The sequence below is a fragment of the Cyprinus carpio genome, chromosome A2, assembly GCF_018340385.1.
Source record: "Cyprinus carpio isolate SPL01 chromosome A2, ASM1834038v1, whole genome shotgun sequence".
NCBI classification, from domain to species: domain Eukaryota; kingdom Metazoa; phylum Chordata; class Actinopteri; order Cypriniformes; family Cyprinidae; genus Cyprinus; species Cyprinus carpio.
In genome coordinates, this window is record NC_056573.1 from 9,755,301 (window position 1) to 9,775,942 (window position 20,642).

General features: G+C 37.3%; 1 protein-coding gene across 1 annotated transcript; it reads right to left on the minus strand.

The window, feature by feature from the left end:
* Positions 1-422: 422 nt before the first annotated feature.
* On the minus strand, positions 423-20,549 carry LOC109106997 (calponin-3-like). Its single transcript, XM_042771836.1, has 7 exons — positions 20,257-20,549; positions 8,404-8,525; positions 7,654-7,720; positions 7,387-7,524; positions 2,513-2,629; positions 2,214-2,360; positions 423-1,101 (listed from the first exon to the last, which is right to left on the minus strand). Exons 1-7 carry the CDS (start codon positions 20,311-20,313, stop codon positions 766-768), a joined length of 984 nt encoding a protein of 327 aa, XP_042627770.1. The 5' UTR covers positions 20,314-20,549; the 3' UTR covers positions 423-765.
* Between the last annotated feature and the right edge of the window lie 93 nt (positions 20,550-20,642).

The following is a 20,642-nucleotide window of genomic DNA, read 5'->3' on the forward strand; positions in this document are numbered from 1 at the left end:
TCTTTCTGCGTTTTCACTATTTTTAATCAGATGAATTTGGCATGTGTGTGCACTTATTTACAGACAAAATAAAAATTCACAAATATATGACAAAACCTACTGATAAACATGAAAGACTATTTGATTTAATCAATGACAACAGACTTGACTGGAAAATTAAAAACTTTATTCATTAAAAAAAAAAAAATAGCCATTCAACAGGACTGAGGTCTCTATTGATTATTACTGGCAATAAATACAAGACAATTGGGATGAGGCCCTATGGCACAATTTAGCAAGGTGTTGTTTGGTCAAATGATTTAAAAGGCTGGAAGTAAAACACACACACACACACACATATGGAAACACACACACACAAACACACAACAACACACACTCACAACAACACACACACACACACACACACAAACACACACACACACCACACACACACACACACACACACACACACACAAAAACCCCTCAAACAATCAGAGATTGTAGTTAACATGCCATGAATGACTTTTGACGAACACATACACTGCTTCTCTAACCCATTTCGACTTTTAAAAAGGGATAAACTTTTAAAACATAAGACTATAGTCTATTGTCTATCCAGCTAACAAAATACTGTATTATCAGAGGAACAATGATATAGGAAAGGCTCTTCTTAACATCTGTTTCTTGTCGTATAAAAAAGGCTAGCGAGAGAAAAAAAAAAGAAAAAAAACTCGCTCTGTTTATGTGAGGATCCAAAAATATGAATCTGTGCTGTAAGCTTGCAGTTTAATAGTCAATGCCATGGTCATAGTGGGCTCTGTATTCATTGTGGTAGTCTGCCTGGTACTCATCCTGATATTCAGCCTGGTAGTCGATGTCGCTGATCTCAGAGCAATTGGTGCCGGTGCCCTGGCTTCCATTGCTGTGGATGGTGGGCTCGGTGGGGGAGGTGCAGTATTTGGGGTCGTATATCTGTCTGCCCAGCCCGTACACGCTCATGCCCTTCTGAGAGGCCACCTTGTTGGTGCCCATCTGCAGCGAGATGGTGGAGTTGTCCAGCGGCTGGACAGCCACTTTCTGGTCAAAAATATCCCTCCTGGTGCCGGGGGCCAACATGCCAGCCTGAAGGAGAAGAAAAGGGTGAATAAAGTGAAAACTGAAGTTTGAATTGGGCATCCACCTAATAAAATGTCCTGCAGAGTTTAGTTCAAACCCCAATTAAACACACCAGAACCAGATAGTCAAGATCTTCATGATCACTAGAAACTTCCAGGCAAATATGTTTGGGGCAGAAAGCAGCAGAACTCTGCCGGACACTGGCCCTCCAGGAGCAGGATTTGACAGCCGTTTCTCAAGGCCTGGTCGCATTAGCGAACCTTCTATGAAATTCATGGTCAAAGTAGGTCCATTGTCAATAGTTTGGCAATGCAATAGAGTACTGCCTACTAAAGAGATCACTTCCAAACCAAGCAGCTTTCTAGTGGTAAATTTGCATGTTAAAAGTTCAACAAACTTGAATCCGATGTGACATATGAATGGGAAAATGTTTCAAATGTGAAAATACAGATTGTGTAGATTCCTATTGAGACAATTGCACTTTCTCTGTGGAATTTTGGCAAAGGTATGTGACTGCACTGTCACTCTTAAAGGGTTAGTTCACCCAATAATGAAAAATGTCTCATTTACCCTCGTGTATTTGTGTTTATATGTGAATAAAAGCCTACAATAAATCTGTTCATAATATAAATTTATTAAGTGATCGCCAAAGTGTTTATATCTTCCTTTCATTCAGCTCAGCGATAGGGATTCGTATTAGGGATATTTTGTCTATATTACTTCTGTGAAGCATATTTGGAGTTTCTGCAAGAGGGCACCTTAAGGCAGACATTACAGTACATGTGTTTATAGCGCTCCATACTACTTCACGCCACCCTACACTGGATAAACACAGAAATATTACTTTTCCTCTCTAAAGTAAAACATATGATAATAGGAGGGTTTTTTTCCCTCCACTTTAATGACATCACTGTCAGCTGTCTTAAGTTACTTCAGAGTTCATACTGGCAGTGAAAATGCAAGCAGGAAAATGGGCCAAGGGGAACTTATAGTGCTCAGGGAACCACTCTGGTGCCTAGTTCCTTTAACGAAGTTCCTCGATCAACCTTGTGCAAAAGTCCCTAATGATGACAGAATGTACATTTTTGGGGGAACTATTCCTTTAAATTCACACTCACCTGGCTTGCTCCTTTATTAGTGCCCATCTGCAGGCTGATTGTGGTTTGGTCAAAGGGCTTGTCTGCTTGAGTCTTTGGGTCATACAGATGTCTCCTGGTACCATAAGCGGTCATCCCAGCCTGACTAGCGCATTTATTTGTCCCCATCTAACATTGAGAAAATAAAGGATGTGTATGAATATACAAAGCAAGACTGAGGGAATCTTACTGATGATATCCTAAGATAAAAAATAATTTTAAAAGGTTTCCTAAAGCGACAACATAAGAACCAAATAAAGTCACTAGACAGAGGTCCTCACCTGCAGTCCAATCACACACTGACCAGCCTTCATTTTCTCGCCATCAAAGTTGCGGGTGTGCTTGTCTGCATACTTTACACCAATGTCAAGTTTTGTGTCCATACCTTTGGTTTTTGCCTTTGAATGAAAGAACGAAAGTAGCATTATAACACAACCCTCTACGCACACCTTGGAAATATAATCACCTTTGGCTAGTAAAGGTTTTAGTTTACTCGCCAGACTGATATACTATTTTACACACACACACGCACGTAGTTTAACACACACACACGCGGTTTTAGTTTAATAGAGGTGATTATTTGCTATTTTACACACACACACACACAGGTGATTAATTGGTTTATTATGAAATTTTTATATTTAATTGTAATGTTGTGTGTTATGAAGTGAAATAACATTTGGTTTGCAAACACTTTAAACAAAACATGCTTTTTTACAGAAGAAGTATTCCTTTTACAAAGTAGCAGTTGTAGTAGTTTATTTTTTTTCTTTTATTTTTTATTTAATGTAATCAAATTAAATATAAAACCAAAGCTATTTGCCACTGCCAGGGCATTAACGTTTTTATAGAAAATATTTTATAGTTCGTTATAAAAAAACAAATTATGAAAAGCCTTGATCATAACAGTGTGACAGGCACCTTCCGAGTAGAGACCAGCACGATCATGGGACCCAATGCAACAGAGTGCGGTGTGGGACAACACTTGATGGGCGAGTGCGTAGAGACTTCTGTGTGCGGGATGCGGAAGATAAGGTGTACTCACACGGCAATCTTAACAGTTTCCAGAGCGCATCTGACCCCCAAAGCCCGGTTCGTTTGACTAGTGTGATCGCTCCGTGCTGCGCTCGGTTCGTTTAGCTGTCCCTGGCTCGGTTGGAAGAGGTGGGCCAGAGCATGGTTCAGTTATATATATAGATCGGTGAGCTGGAGCGCGGAACTTATGATGTGTGCAGCACGATTGCGTGAACATTTCCGAGCGGCAAAAGTGATAGATCTGTAAAGCAATATATTGTGAGAGGGCCGTGTGTTACCACATCCCAAACGACTCAAAATAATAAACCACAAAGTTAACAAAATGATGCACTCCACTGTGCTGAACGAGAGCGCTTCTCTGCTGTCTTCACGTGCTGTCGGAAACTTTCTATTTCACACTTATGAAGTCATGACTCATAAGCGCTGCTGCAGTCTTAGGCCCACCCCAAATGCTCTCATTGTTTTAAACGCGTGATGACACCCATCCCAAGCCAGTACTGATCAACATCCCAACCCCTTCTGTGACCCATGGTTTGTCTGTATGTGTATTCAGAGCCAGTGAGCAACAGACTTTCATAATATTAAAATACTCTGTTAGCATGTGATAAAATAATTGTCGCCGTTAATCAATTAATGCGTTAATGCAACTTTCATAATATTAAAGAAGGCAATTACTAATTTTAGCTGGCAGAAACTGTTTGTCGATTTTTGTGTTTTTGTGAGTTTTTGTAAATTATTGTGTTAGTTAATCAATAACGTATATATATTATATATATATATACTGGATCTGTGGAATCCACACACAGCACGTTGGCAGTAGTTTTCACGCTGCCAAATACATATATACATCAGACAACACACACACACAATGTAGTATTATACTACTATTTGATTCCAACAAACCAGCTTATCTTTGTAAAATGGCACAGCTTCTTAAGTATCTGAATGTACACTCTTAACATCGGTCAATCAAGCATTAGGCTTTATTATGATAATGTAATAATAAAACACCATGTAATGATAGAACTAGTGATTAGAACTAAAACTTGGTAACCATGTATGAATTCATATTTGTCATTTTAACTGAACTTAGGACTGGTGGTGGCGCTTAAGATATTGTTGGTCATAAATAGTAGTATCTTCTAATAATAATAATAATAATAATAATAATAATAAATAAAAATAATAAATAATAATAATAGATAATAATAATAATATAATAATAATAATAAGCGGGACCGCCAATAATAACAACAACAACAACAACTACTAATACTACTACTAACTGCTGGGTTTATGAATATTAATCATGTTGTAAGCGTTCGCTTTAACTGACGTGCTAAAATCAAAACGGGGATGGTAAAAGATGAGCACCAGCCAGTGAACTGCCGTTTGTACATTAGTTCCGCCCACTATTGGAGAAACTGGCATATCTTCTGCTTGTTCTTAAAGGTGCCATAGAATGCAAAACTTACTCTTATAAAGTGTCTGACCACAGTTTATACCAGGAGCCGGCAAGGAAGTTTGGCATCGGGCCCCAAAAAGTTTTTGCCACTAGATGGTGGGCCAGAACATAGTCAAAGGATAATTTAAGAAATTTATTGATGAAAAATGCAACTGGAATTGCCTGTGACAGACTGTTACTGTGTCTTTTGTAACTGGTAGTGAGCTGTTACTCTGTGTTAAATCCTGTAGGCGGACATTTATTAACAAAAAGCCACATTTGTGTGGCGGTGTCCGGCAGAGTATGTGAGCGGAATGGACAACAATTTCCTCTCCGCGCTGAGCATTTAATAACCACTCCGCTCCAGCTTCACCATTTCCCACTCCTGCGCCATTCCTCGCTCACTGATATCAGAAACAGTGCTCTGCCTTCGCTCATGTCTAAAGTATTTCAGTATGTTTGAAATAGCACAGTTCTGTTCATATCGTATATTTAAAAAAAAAAAAAGCTTCAAAGTGGCTTATTAGAACACTAGTGTGCAAAATTTTTTCCTACCACAAGACAAGCTAATAATATGGTTGTTAGCATTAAAACGTATAATTGCTGCTTTTTGCGGTGCAAATTTTGAGATGAAAATAACAGTAGCCTACATTTTCGTCAGTTATTTTACCTACCGATGCTTTTCTTACAGATTTCTGCTCATTAGAAATCAGATATATACAGATGAAGTAGCACTGCATTACATTTGTTTGAATGCATTATTGAGAGAGCGATTGCATGTGAATAAGTTGTAGTACTTGTTTAAAATCATGCTTTCAGCTGAAAATAAATACATCTAGAAGGAACAAACTAATTCATTGAGAACTATAACTTCCCGCTCATGTCCGTTGCCATCATCATTGCTTCACATTCTTTCCGATTTGAGTGATCCTTCTCTATCAAGCTAGCTAAATATGTTTAACATCTGAATTATTGCTAAATATGTAATTATATCACGGACTTTTGGCATGAATTGTGATGGAGCGGTGGTGGAGTGCTCTTGGAGCAAATGTGAAAACCACGACACTGACTTAACAAAAAAAAAATCCACTCCTCGCTCCAGTCAAAATCACTCAGCTCACATACTCTGATTGTGAGTAACTGTTGCGGTCATTACAGATCTATTTCAGAACCAGCTGCTATCAAAATAATCTGGCTGTGGGCGCAGGCCAGATATTATTGCTGGCGGGCCAGTTGTGGCCCGCGGACCGCCTGTTGCTGACCACTGGTTTACACAGTGTGTGAAAACAACCAGCCTATAATGGTAAAAATAATCCCAATAATCCCAATAAATCATAAACAGTCTGCAAACAAGTGGTTCCAGATTTCTCCCAATTATGACATCATACTTGGGAATTCCCGCCCATTTGTGATGCTCTCTGCCCTATTAGCATGGACAAAGCCCTGAGTGAGTAGCAGCAGTACACCATTACTGTTTTCTCCCTGTGGCTGCTGGAGATACATTGTCAGTGCCAAAGAGGCATTACAATGGGTGTGTGTTGGGATGCACCAACGAACATAGGATTCTCCATAGACTGCTGAGGACACGGTGGTTAAATTTAATTTTCAAAGGAAATGACCCGGGAAAAAAAAAAAAAAAAATGGAAAAGTCCTATATGTTTGTGCTAATCATTTTACGCTGGACTGCCTCACAAACGAGGGTCAGTTCAGTGCTGGAGTTGTGTAAAGGTTGCTTCTGAAAGAGGGATCAATACAAACATCCAGACTCCAGACAAAGTAAGCATCACGCCTCATATTTTGTATTCCAAAATAGCCTCTTGGCTCTCTGTAAGGCTAATGTTGCTAAAGCTACCATTGTCTCTGCCTGTTTTCACTGATGCTGCCTTCACATGCTACCAGAATGATCATAAATAGGAATGTGGTAGTTAAAAATTGCATTTGGAAGCAATGTGAAGTCGGTCACATGGTCACCACCAGTTAAACCGTAACACTGGTATGCCCGTGAGCATGAGCTCTTGAAGCTCCGCACTCCTCTGAAAAGGGAGGCTGGAGCACCAGCTCATTTGCATTTAAAGGGACAAAAACGGTACATTTTGGCTCATACCCTAAAAGTAGCAATTGCAACGAGCTATAAAAAATTATCTGTGGGGTATTTTGAGATAAAACTTCACATTCACACTCTGGAGACATTAGACACTTATTTTACAACTTGTAAAAGGGGCATAATAGGGCACCTTTAAAAGCGGAATAATTCTAAATGAAATTATTTCGACAGGACAATACAACTAAGAATATTGTTTACATGTACGTGTCGATTCAGCAAGACTTTCGATCTTTCACTTTGCATGTGTGAGAAACAAAGCACTATCAGCAAAGCGACGACACCTTCGCACTAGAGTTTACGGTACATCAAATACAGGCATGCTGCACATCAGTTGAGCTGAATTGAAATAGTACAGTACAAAATACAGATCACTTGGAGAGCGAAATTCTCAAGCGTTCAGTCAGAGTGTTCAGCAAGTGAAAATATATCTGTGCTAAACTTATAATTAGCCTCCAACTCACACACTGGCAAATAAAAACTAAGAATTTATTAGCCAAAGGCTAACAAGAGACATTTAGTCACCCAGAGTAAGATTCATCATCTCCATCCAAAATGTTTTGCACAAAACTCACCATGCTGGCCAAAGCAAGAAGTGTGGTCTGGACTTGAGTCATATTCCCATTCTCAAAGAGATCATTGGCCTCAAAGATGTCATTAGGCTTCAGGCCATAAGCAAGAATGGCTTTGATGAAGTTGCCCAGGTTCTCCAGCTTCAGTGAAATGAATAAGCTTTTTTATTATAATTTTACATTTGGAATAAAACCGAAAATAACAATAATAATAAAAAAAACTCCACAAAAACACTGAAACAATGCAATACATAAACAGGTTTTCCTTACCTTGTGCCAGTTAAGTTTGGAGTGGTTTGTTTTCTTAATGGATCCAGGCTGAAGTTTATTAATGAGCCTATGAGAAAGACCAAATATTACTACTACAGAGGAGAGACTCAACTTACTGTACATGGTCTGATTTTGCACTGACACTACTGTTCAAAAGTTTAGGGACAGTACTTTTTTGCTTTAAGAAATTAATACATATCAGTAAGGATACATTCAATTACTCAAAAGTGACAGTGATATATATATATATATATATATATATATATATATATATTTTTTACAAAATATCCATTTCAAATAAAGTTTTTTTTTTTTTTTTTTTTTTTACTTTCGGTCAAATAAATGCAGCCTTTCACAAAAAATAAAATATGGAAAGGTAATGCATACCAAGATAACCTCATGTGACAACATTTCTTCCCATTAAAAGGCTTTAAAGGAACATTGTGGAAAGTTTTCTTAACGGCAACAGCAAACAAAAGAAGGTGTGGACACCAGACTAGTTGGTTATAATATGAGCAACACATGGTTTCAGCTTGGCAAACCTTTTTTGCTTTTGTATTTCATGTCTGAATATTAAAATTACACCACACTCTGGCGCATTGTCGGGTTACAATAAACAAGACAAAAGGTTACAGATGGGCTTAAAGTCATTATTTAGAACCAAACAAACACTCAGCCATCTGCGCTCCAATGTTTTGAGTTCCTAAACTGAAATACACATCATGGTTTCTATCATGCTCACAGACTCACTCGCACAGTATGACGCCATCCTTCAATCCCATCTGGAAGTTTTCTCCGATTGGCATGCCCGTTACATCCTCAATCCAGTGCCTCAGCTCGTCCTCCTTCTGCAGGTCATACTTCTGAGCAATCTACAGGGCCCAGAAAGAGAGACTGAAAACTCCTGCTCGTAAACAGTTTCTCAATATGTTATCTATATGTTATAAGGCTTGCTATACAAAGAAACATTCAATCCAACACGTCTCTGCTCTTTCCTTGAAGTAAAATTTAGGGTTTTAGAATCAGTATTAGACAATGTCATATTTAAATTTCAGTTGCATGTCTTTTTCCACTTACATGACATATTGAAAAGTAAGCTACCTATAGATACGTTCCCTGGTGTTAAACCTAAATAACTGTCTGGAACTGAGAACACGTGCATGAAACTCACATGGAAACTTTTGCACAGTTTCAATTCATGAATTCAGAAAATCCCAAAACAAAGGGTTTTTGAGTGTGCAGGTACTGTCATGTTTTAAGGTTAGCTTTGGAAACCCATCTACTCTTCATCTCTGGGTAGTTTGCACAGGACTAGAGTCAAGTGCAGTAAGATGGACAGGAAATTACAGAGTGTTGCCCTATCTGTTAACTCAGGCTTCAGAAGCAGCTCCAGACACCTGACAGACCCCACTACTGCCATCTATAAATAGATACAATTATGCAGTTTTGCATCATAATTAGATAAAGTAACTTCAGGTTTGAAATAAAATAAGGCTAGTCTTACAATGTCACAATAAGGTTTTAATTTCCTTCAACAGTTCTGGTCTTGAATCAATTGTAAATGAGTTGTAAAACATATTCCATTATTAACTGAACAAATGAGGGTTGGCTCCTAACGTCAACTGAATGACATGCTGAACGTATAAGGATCCAAAGAGGTGACAGGTTGGAGCATGTCTGTTTTTCCTGACAATGCTGTTGAGCCTTTTAAGAAATGTATGGCAACTGGGAAGTTTCCTTGGTATAACAATTTTCTTTTAAAAGGCCTTAAGATTCATATAAAAGAAAAATACACTTTCAAAAGGCACAAACCTTTGTCTGGCCCTTTTAGAAATTCTCCATTACAAATGGACAAATAGAGCATAACAGTGACCGCCCTCTCAGTTTAAGAGGTATTTTCGCCCATTTATTTTCTCCACAGGGATTTCAAACAATTCTTCAAAAAAACAGTTCAAAGCCACAAACCAAACCAACTGACTATAACACTACAAACTTTGATTTAAGGTACAAAGAACACTTAAAAAAATATGCAAAAAGAAACTAATGTTACTGCAGAACACTAATAATAACTTCATTGATTTTAATAAATAATAAAGTAATTATTTGGTTGCAGCTCTTTTGCCTTTATTTCCATGGCAAGAGTGATTTGTCTAATTAGTGGATTTCTAGTAATTCTGTATTAGGATTTCGGCAATTAAACTTTTTTTTCCTCAAGGTAAATGTAAAAAAAATAATAATAAATTTTTTTTTTAAAAAAAATCACTACCATACATAAAATCACAGAAACTTCAAATAATAATTTATACTCTTTGAAATCATTCTCTTTAAATAAACATGAAAGGGATTTTCACTTTGGGATCCTGTTGAGATTTTTTTACTTCAGCTGTCTGTCAACATTACGACAACAGGAAATGGGTCTGTGATAGAAACAACGGCAAACCCCAGAGGACCTTCCAAGTGTCACCGACTCACCATACTTAAGCCATAATTCTTTAAGGGTCTCCTGGTAGACATCAATGAACAACAGATGGATGACATGCAGAACTTGAATTGAGACCATATAGTACCGCATTATTAAAATGCTATTGAAAAGTCTCAAACACAGAAGAAAAAGAAAAAAAGATAGTCATCACTTATCACAGTGCCTCGAGTGTCACTCATCACAGTGCCTCGGGTGTCACAGTTACCAATGTGGACATCTATCAACACTACAACATAACACCACGTACATCATACATTGAAAACAAACCTCTCCAGAGCAGTACAAAGCTGAAAACAGTCAACCTGTATGTTTCTTCCGATCTCACTTTACAACAAAGCTACTCTTGAGAGCTGACATACATCCTGTGCCTTTACATGTTGCTTTACACAGCAACCCCAAACACTTTCCAATCAAACTAACTTCAAATTTTCCAAAATGTATATAAATTTGCCAATAGACTGGTATAACTTCTGATCCTTCAATCAAAAGCTATGACAGTGTACTGATGGCAAATCAAATTACTTTTGCATATAAAAATGAAATACCATAGGTATCATATTGGTTATCAGACTTTATTAATTTTACATTTACTATACTAGTGAATATTGGATAATTCTTCATGATCATTTTCCCTAATGTCACATTTTGATTACTTTTTGTATCATCTAACACAGACTTAACACTGTTAAAGGAGTCATGAACTGCCTTTATTATTTTGTATTGTGTTCTGAGGTCCACTTATAAAGGTTATAAATTAAGGTTATAATAAACACTGCTAATATTTAGGTCAAAAGCACATAAATACTCTGTACATATTAAACTATCTGTAATAACAGACATGCAATAGTGACGGACCACGTAATAAAAACAGTTACTCACACTTGTGTGATGTGGCGTTACTGTAGGATCCAATCTAGCTGTCGTTTTGTGCCTTGTTTTTAACGAATCCACAGTTAAATGAAGTGAACACACGACCAAGTTCTAACTGGCACTTCATTAAAAATAAACTTCTTCCACTGATCACGCTTTTCTAATGTCGGGATCAGAAGGAAGGCAATGAAAAGACTGTTTTTCACAGCTTGGCACTATACAGCATCTTGTTTTCTTCGGAGTTTCCTTATCATTTGGTTTCTTCCTAGACCTGTGTTTGCCTCTTTCGTTGTTTACACTATGTGCACGAACCGGTGGGCAGGGCAAAACGGGCAATGATGTAGAAGCAGGCGTTGATCATCTTCTGTGGAGGTGGGGTGTGCAACACCATTACCTCATAAAGTGGCACATTCCACAAGCTGTCGTTTGGCAGATTGGCTTTTCTATAAGCTGATTTTAGACTAACAAGAAATTTTTGGGATGATTTTATTAGGGCTGCATGATAAATCACACGCAATATTTAATGATGCATTTAATGATGCAGCTTGTCAGTGAACAATGGCTCTATGTATTAAATGCTGCTCCATTTGAAAGCACGCACGTGATGGAGATTTCGCGCTGATTACAGAACCGTCTTTACTGACAAGATTCGCATTAAATAAATTGCATACGATTTATCGTGCAGCCCTAGTTTTAACAGAACAATGACCTTTTGTGTGTCAAAATATCAAGGGAATTTTGATTTCTCAGTTCATGACCACTTCTACAGAAAACCACAAAATTAACATTAATTTTTCATACTGTCCTTTCTAATGCTGTGATGCCTAAATTCACTTGGTGCATTTAAAACCAGATCGATTCTAGTATTTTAATTTTTTATTTAATTAGACAAAATTGTTATAATGGGTATTGGCCAGATGTTTAATACCAAAAGGTGGTTCAAAAACCACATGCAGCAGGTTGATGAGAGCAAAAAGATCTCTCCTGAATCCCTCTCAGACTCCTCCCATCTCTGCAACTAGGACATCTGTGGTGTCTTCACATCCAACTGTCCAACTGCAATTTTCTACACAATAGAGCTTGTTTTCCTGAGTGAATACTAGAGAATTTAAGGAAAAGGAAGACAAAAAAACATGTAGGAGTTCATCGACACATTCTCTGACTTCCAGATATTGGTCCAAAGCAGAGAGTGAACTTCCTGAAGATGGAGAAAACATCTGTATTTGGTCATGTGAGAACAACATGTTGGGAGTTCTGCTGGCCATATGGACAAAATCATGTGGAGAGCAAAAACAGTGCATAATAAAAAAGAAACACTTGCAAGAAGTACTTAAAGTGCCCCTATTATGGATTTTTGAAAATTACCTTTCATGCAGTGTGTAACACGGCTCTAAGTGAATGAAAACATCCTGCAAAGTTTTAAATCTAAAAGTGCACCGTGTATAAAGTTATTGTCTTTTAAAAGAAAAAGTCGACTACGAGTCATGAAAACGAGTCGTTTTTAAAACAAATCTTTAGCTGTGTCAAGGTGACGTCAAACTGAAACATTAGCATATTTATGCCCACCCACTTGTTGTGCGTGCAGACCCGGGAAAACTTGAACCTCTCCTCCCTCAAACTCAGTAGCAGTTTCCTGTGGAGAAGACGCTGTGCTCTGCACTGTGAGGGGAAATCCGTTCGGGTACAGTTAGGGTATGTGGAAAAACTCCCAACTCATTTACTCCTCCAACTTCAAAATAATCTGAAATCGCTGCAGAAGCACCGACCCAGTGTTTAGTGCAAGGATGGTCAAACACTCTTTCTAAAAATAAAATAATAATAATAATAATAATAATAATAATAATAATAATAATAATAATAAAATAAAATTTAACAACTATGTAGGACGATTTTGAAGTTGGAGGAGAAAAGTGTTGGGAGTTTTTAGACATACCCTGTCTTAAACCATTGTACATTGTAGGTGTCTGTCTAACAGCAGTATCTGTTCATTTGCAATTGTCTAGTATTGTATGGATAAATAGTGAATGTTTGTCATTGTTATTACTTGTAGTTCTGATAAAGAATAGAGCAATACGTTACTGCAGTGCTTTATCAATATGTTTCTGCATTGGGCTAACACATAGACGCTGTTTGGGTGTTTACCACCGAGCTGTGGGCTCAGTAATGGTGAGGGGCGTTCTGTAAGGCTGCATTTACACTGCAGGTCTTGATGCCCAAATCCGATTTTCTGACTATATCCGATTTTTTTGACGACCCGCTTACATCATCTTTTAAAAGTGACCCGTATCCGATTTTTGCATTTACACTATACACTGGTGAAACTACCAAACGTAGACGTTCTGACCCGGAAAAGGAAGTAAAACAGGACGAAAATCAATGGATTCAGATGCAAATAAAATTAAACAGTGTTTTGCTTTCCACAATATTTTGAAAAGTCAACAAAAAAAAATCAGCAAAACATTGGTCTCATACGGCGGAGAAAAAAAGAGGACTTAAAAGACATGAAACCTCCGCATTGCTCCACTGTGTGTATCCTTCGTCCTACATTGCGCCTATAATAAGTCATGTGATCTCAGTTTGTGGTGTCCACCTGAGTTAACGTCACTTTTTTAATGACGTACGACTCGCATTTACTGGGGAATATCCGATTTGTCTGCTTACATGGCACACGCAAATGCACATATCTGATTCATATCCGATTTATTACCACATATGAATGAAGGCCTGAATCCGATCTGAGAAAATCGGAATCCATGCGTTTTTTTCCTGCTTACACGTTCACCGGTCATATCCGATCTGTGCCCACATGAGAGGAAAAAAATCGGAATTGGGTCACTTGAACCATGCAGTGTAAATGGGGCCTTATTGGCTGTGGGCTCAGTAATGGTGAGGGGCGTTCTTGACTGTGTCATCAGACCAATCCCTGCAGTTTAGAAGACGGTGTTTGGAAAAATGAATCGTTAAACTATTCATTTGGGAGTCATTGAGCAAAAAAGGAAAAAAATAAATGCATATTTTTAGACAATGAAAGTGTTTTTGACCTTGCATGCATATCAACCTGTTGTTGGGGACTCCCAAAACCAAAATATGAACCTTTTATTACCCATAAAAGGGGCACTTTAAGGAATTCAGTCAGAGCAACACAGAGGGAAGGGATCCAATCCAAAATTCAGTTATGCATTTGTTGAGCTGAAAGGCTCTAAAAAAATTTAAAAAAAAGATCTAATGCTGCAAGAGACCTTGGTGAACAGCCCAGCTGTTTCTGTTGATCAATTATTCACCCTGTTGCTCTGGAAATGTCTAGCAGACCAAATAATGTGGAAGCGAGGTCTGAGATGTATATACAGACTACAAGATGTGTTAGCATAACAACTGGTTTATAACCACTAGTCCACTACATACTGAAACCCTGGAAAGCCAAGGAATAGAGTCTACTGTGCATACATATGAATTTACTCTAGAGTTCAAACCATTTTGATGAAGTATTGGTTTTAATTGGCAATGAAGCATTAAATTAATAATAATAATAATAATAATAATAATAAATAATAATAATAATAATAATTCCTTACATTTATATAGCGCTTTTCTGGGCACTCAAAGCGCTTTACATAGAAGGGGGTAATCTCCTCAACCACCACTAGTGTGCAGCATCCACCTGGATGATGTGACGGCAGCCATATTGCACCAGAACGCCGACCACACACCAGCTAACTGGTGGAGAGGAGACAGAGGCTACGTTCACACTGCAGGGCTTAATGCTCAATTCCGATTTTTAAAAAAAAAAATCGTTTTTTTTGCAAGGCCGTTCACATTTTCAATTAAATGCGACCTTTTGTGATCTCCTGTGTGAACGTGAAATGACCCAGAAGTGACCCGCATGCGCAGAAGAGTACTCAACGGCCAACGACGTCACTCGTTGTTTGCGGAAGTAGCTAACGTTAAACATGGATGTCAACAACAGTGTAGGCAACAGCGGAGCTCTTTTTGCAATATTAAAGTTATTTTCCCAACGGAGCCAGCACAATTACAATCTTACTCGTTTTAAGAAGAAAATTAAAAAGAAGGAGGAGAGCAAGGTTTTTGGCCATGGCGTTTTGTGGAGGCAGCGTTAGCAAACGTCGGTACAGAGAAAACGTGTGCGCGGAGTCGCAGCCAGGAGTGTTGGGATACTGATGTGAGTGGCTTCTATCTTCTCGTTCCCGCCTACTTCAACGCAGAATTATGACGTTTGTAGCGTATCATGACGTACGGGTCGGATACATGTGGCCTGGCCGTTCAGACGGAGGTCGCATTTCAAAAGATCGGATACGTATCGGATTCAGGACCACATACCTAAGTGGCCTGGGGTCACATTTGAAAAGATCGGATCTGTGTCGTTCAGACTGTCATGAAAAGATCAGATACAGGTCGCATAAAGGCAAAAAAATCGGAATTGGGTCGTTTCAGCCTGCAGTGTGAACGTAGCCAGAGTGATGAAGCCAATCAGTGTATGGGGATGGTTAGGAGGCCATGGTGGTCAGAGGCCAATGGGCGAATTTGGGCCAGGTAGGCCAGGTAGAATTTGGGCCAGCCAGTAGTTACACCCCTACTCTTTTTCGAAGAACATCCTGGGATTTTTAGTTGACCACAGAGAGTTAGGACCTCGGTTTAAATGTCTCATCCAAAAGACATATACTGCTTTTTGTCAGTATAGTGTCCCCATTACTACACTGGGGCATTAGGACCCACACAGACCACAAGGTGAGCACCCCCTGCTTGCCTCATTGACACCTCTTCCAGCAGCAACCTAGTTTTCCCAGGACATCTCCCATCCAAGTACTGACCAGGCTCAACCCTGATTAGCTTCAGTGGGCAACCAGTCTTGGGATGCAGGGTGATATGTCTGATATAAACTGATCAAAAGTGGGAGTAAAGACATTTGTTACAAAAGATTGCCATTTCAAATAAATGCTGTTTCTTTGAACTATTTAAAGAATCCTGAAAAATATGTATCATGATTTCCACAAAAATATTAAGCAGCACAACTGTTTTTAACATTGATTATAAGAAGAAATGTTTCTTCAGCACCAAGTCAGCATATTAAGAATGATTTCTGAAGGATTATGTGAGACTAGGGCTGGACGATATGGCCAAAATTTATATCACGATATATTTCTTAATTTCGGTCGATACGATATAATTCCGATATCGATATGAACACTATAAAAAGCCTCGTAAAAACTGCCAAGAACGCCCACAACAGATGTCACTGTATATACATTTATGAAAAATGAATTTGCCAAGTCTGACACCTCATTTAAAACCATTTAATATTTTTGGAAAAAAAAAAACAAAAAAAAAAAAAAAAAAAAAAAACATTATTTTTTGTATTTAGCCTTCATACAAACAATAAATGTGAAATCACTGTCAAAAAAATCATTTCAGTCTCACCTAATTAAAATTAATATCTTTAACTTCAAACTGTAGGCTAATATATACTACCAGTCAAAAGCTTTTGAACAGTAAGATTTTTAATGTTTTTAAAGAAGTCTCTTCTGCTCACCAAGCCTGCATTTATTTGATCCAAAATACAGCAAGAAAAGTAACATTTTGAAATATTTTTACTATTTAAAATAACTGTTTTATATTTGGAAATATTTTAAAATGTATTTTATTCCTGTGATTTCAAAGCTATATTTTTAGCATCATTACTCTGATTACATGATCCTTCTTATATTCTGATTTGCTGCTCAAAAATAATTTGTTGAAATCAGCTGAGTAGGTTTCTTGATGAATAGAAAGTTTAGAAGAACATTTATTTGAAATAGAAATATTTTTTTAACATTATAATTGTCTTTATCATCGCTTTTGATCAATTTAAAGCATCTCTGCTAAATAAAAATTTCTATAATTTCTTTCCAAAAAAAAAAAGAAAGAAAGAAATGATGCTGACTCAAAGCTTTTGAATGGAATAGTGTAATCAAATCAAATGTAATCAAAATGTAAAATGTAAAATGTAATGTTACAAAAGCTTTGTTTCAGATAAATGCTGATCTTTGGATCTTTCTATTCATCAAAGAATCCTGAAAAAAAAAAAGTACTCAACTCTCTTAAATATTGATAATCAGCAAATCAGCATAATATAATGATTTCTGAAGATCATGTCAAGACTGGAGTAATGATGCTGAAAATTCAGCTTTGATCACAGGAATAAACTACATTTTAAAATAAAACAGTTATTTTAAATAGTAAAAATATTTCAAAATTTAACTGTTTTTGCAGTACTTTGGATATAGATTGAAACAAATGTGCTTTAGTCAGTATAAAGAGTATGAAGAGTGCTGCAGGAAAAAAAAAGCATGTTGCTGGAGCCGGGCTTGAATGCAAACTGATTATCTGCCAGCAGGAGGCGCTGTGAGAGTGGTAGACCCAGCGGTTTCTCCAGTAACGGCTATAATCAAAGGAGCTGCGCCTATGAACGCTTCTTTATCAGATAAAATGAAAATGCCATCGAAACTTTTCTGAAAACAGTCGGTTCCCTTCAGAGATACATTCATATAAAACACCCGCGAGATGTTTTGATTTGAAACGTACAGTGCTCATATTTATTCAACGAAGTCAAACGCCACAAATAAATCAATGTATGGGGAACACTTGTATATCGAAATATCGGAAATGTGTTTAAAAACCATATCACCGTTATTGAAATTTTTTTATCGCGATACATATCGATATTGAATTATTGTCCAGCCCTATGTGAGACTGAACATTTATACATTTAGCAGACACTTTTATCCAAAGCAACTTACAGTGCATTCAGGCTAACATTTTTTACCTAACGTGTTCCCTGGGAATCGAACCCACAACCTTTTGCGCTGCTAACATAATTCTCTACCACTGAGCCACAGGAACACAAAGACTGAAGACTGTATTAATGCTGCTGAAAATTTAGCTTGGTCATCACAGGAATATATTACACTTTACATATATTACAGCATAAAAGTGTTATTTTAAATTTCAATAATATTTCACAGCTTTTTTACTTCTGATCAAATAAATGCAGGCCTGGTGGCTTTAAGAGACTATATTTAAAAAAAAAAAAAAAAAAAAAAAAAAAAAAAATTCTTAAAACCCCAAACTTTTGAACAGTATGTACATGTGCTAATTTCGTGTCTCTTGTATCAGTCCGCAGTCTCTCTCTTCTCGCATTATAAAATAATTCAATCTCAAAGTAATGCATCACTCTAAGATACAATATATATTTTACATACTTTACGATTTAGAAATAAATTTTACAAATTTAAATTAAAAAAAGAGACTGCAAATTAGTGAACTGAAAAATGGATTTCAAAAGATCAAAAACAATTAAATAAACTTTAAATGAAAAAAAAAGTGATCCAAAGTACAGATACGTGCCATGGCTGCCAAATCATACAATCAAGTTATTGTCAAGTATTAAATATGAGTTAAAGTAAATTACCTTCACACACATACATACACACTATAATTTGAGTTGTATACATGGCTTTCAAAAGATAATGTCAGTAATGGAGTGTCATAAATTCTCTTTAAAAAATATTTGCATGGCCCAGATGAAGTGCTCATGAAAGTCAGCTGGGGTTCAGTGTCACACCTCTGCAGATGGCACAGGATTCAAGAAAGCATCACCCCACTGTGGTTTATATGTTTACCCACCCTCCCACTCATTCTGACTAAACACACACTCTCTTTTTCTCTCTCTCACACACATATGCTTAATGAAATACATGGCATGATGGGAATACTGCTGAATAGGCCTAAAATGAACAACCACAGACACTAAAGGAATGTGTTTTCTGTTGTGTTATTGACTGAGATAAGCAATTAAGACAATGAGGAAGTGTGTATCCTAACGGTTAAAGGTCTTGGCTAACATAAAGGCTGCATGTTCAAGCCCAGGTGTGTGAATGGTGCACAAGATGTCACTTTGCATTGGGGACTAAAATATGGCACTAAATAAACAAAAAGGACTTTACTTTCTAGAACTATACGTTTGTGGCATATACAGTTTGCATACTTTTGATGCAAGAGGCCTACAAAAAATCTGATACGTTTATGTGAAACACGGAATCCATAAACATGAATAAAAATAATAACAATAAAAGAAAAAGTCACTGCAGATGGGACACTTTCCATTGCATTCAGCAGAAAGGCCTCAGTGTGATTTAGTGTGACGTTTTAACCCTCTTTTCCTGAGAAAACCCCGTTTAAGTGTGTACAACAGTCTATTTTAGACAACGATGTTTATTTTTTTTATTTTATTTTTTACAAATGAGGGACTATAGAGATTTTAACTACAAAAGTAGGTAAAATTCAGTTATACAGACATACTGTTAATTTTGCCCTTTAAAACGGATGAAAGCTGCTTAAAAAAAAAAAAAAAAAAGAAAAGAAAAAAATCACAGATGCTGCACGCGCATTACCTCGACTAAATTTCCATATATTTCCACAGAAAGCAGAACAAATTACATCGCTAACCTCACTAAATCTCTACTATACACATTGTTGATTATTTAGGCTGATAATGCCATTGTTTAATTGGTTTTACTTTTCTTTTTTTCGAGTTTCTGTATAGATAGCGGAAACCTCGTTGCTTTCTCTCAAAACTGGAGCTCCACCCAGAGCTCAACAAAAGACCTCATCATGACCCACCATCACCACACCAGGCTGCAGGCAAGCTTCTCCAATCACAATAACTCACACACACGGTAAACTTTATTTGTAGTGATAAAAAGTCAGGTGCTGTCTTGAAAATAACAAACAGCATCTCAGCATGGCGCGAAAACGCGTTGCATGCACAAAAGAGAAAGTTCCATTCATTGAAAAGTGCAACACGGATTATTTTCTAATTTCTACGTGCAAAAGAATGAGCATATGTCTTTCATAAACAAACAAACAAACAAACAAAAAATGAGTAGTAAAACAAAGGATGCATCGACACCAAAACCAAAATCTCAGAAGTATCCAATCACAGGAACCAGATGAAAGGGAAACAATGGCTTTCTCTCAAAAACTAACAGTACAGTAGCCTATGTTTAGTACTAAATTATATACGACATTTTTGATTCTGAATATGTCTGAAATGATAAGCAATCATTCTGATGTGAAACAGTTACACTTTTATGCATTTGAATTCACGTATTTCAGTGCAAGGCAAAGAAACATCAAACGCCATTTCGACGTTTAACTGGCGTTAAAGTACACAAACTGTAAAAACATTCAAACCTTACCTTACTTCTCACTTCAGCAGATAAACCATATGCAGGGCCCTTGTTGAACTGAGCCATTGTTTTTTTTAATTTCACGTCGATTTGCACCAAAGAATTGTTCAGAAAACTCCTATTTGGTTTTTCTTATTCGAGAAAATATGCTTTGCACAACTTAAAAAGAGAGCAGATAGAGTTTAGGCTAGCCAAATATGACTGTCGATTGCCCCAGCTGAGCGGATGCACTATTCAGTAAAGTAATTAAAGAGCAGCAGAAGGTCTGCTGAGTGTGAGCGAATTTACGAATTCTACTACGCCGAAGCCTTAAGTTGTGAATAATAATTAGGTTCCGTGACGCAACCTAGTGTAGCTTCCCGATTGGCTGAAATGCAGATGATAGTTTGTGGCGC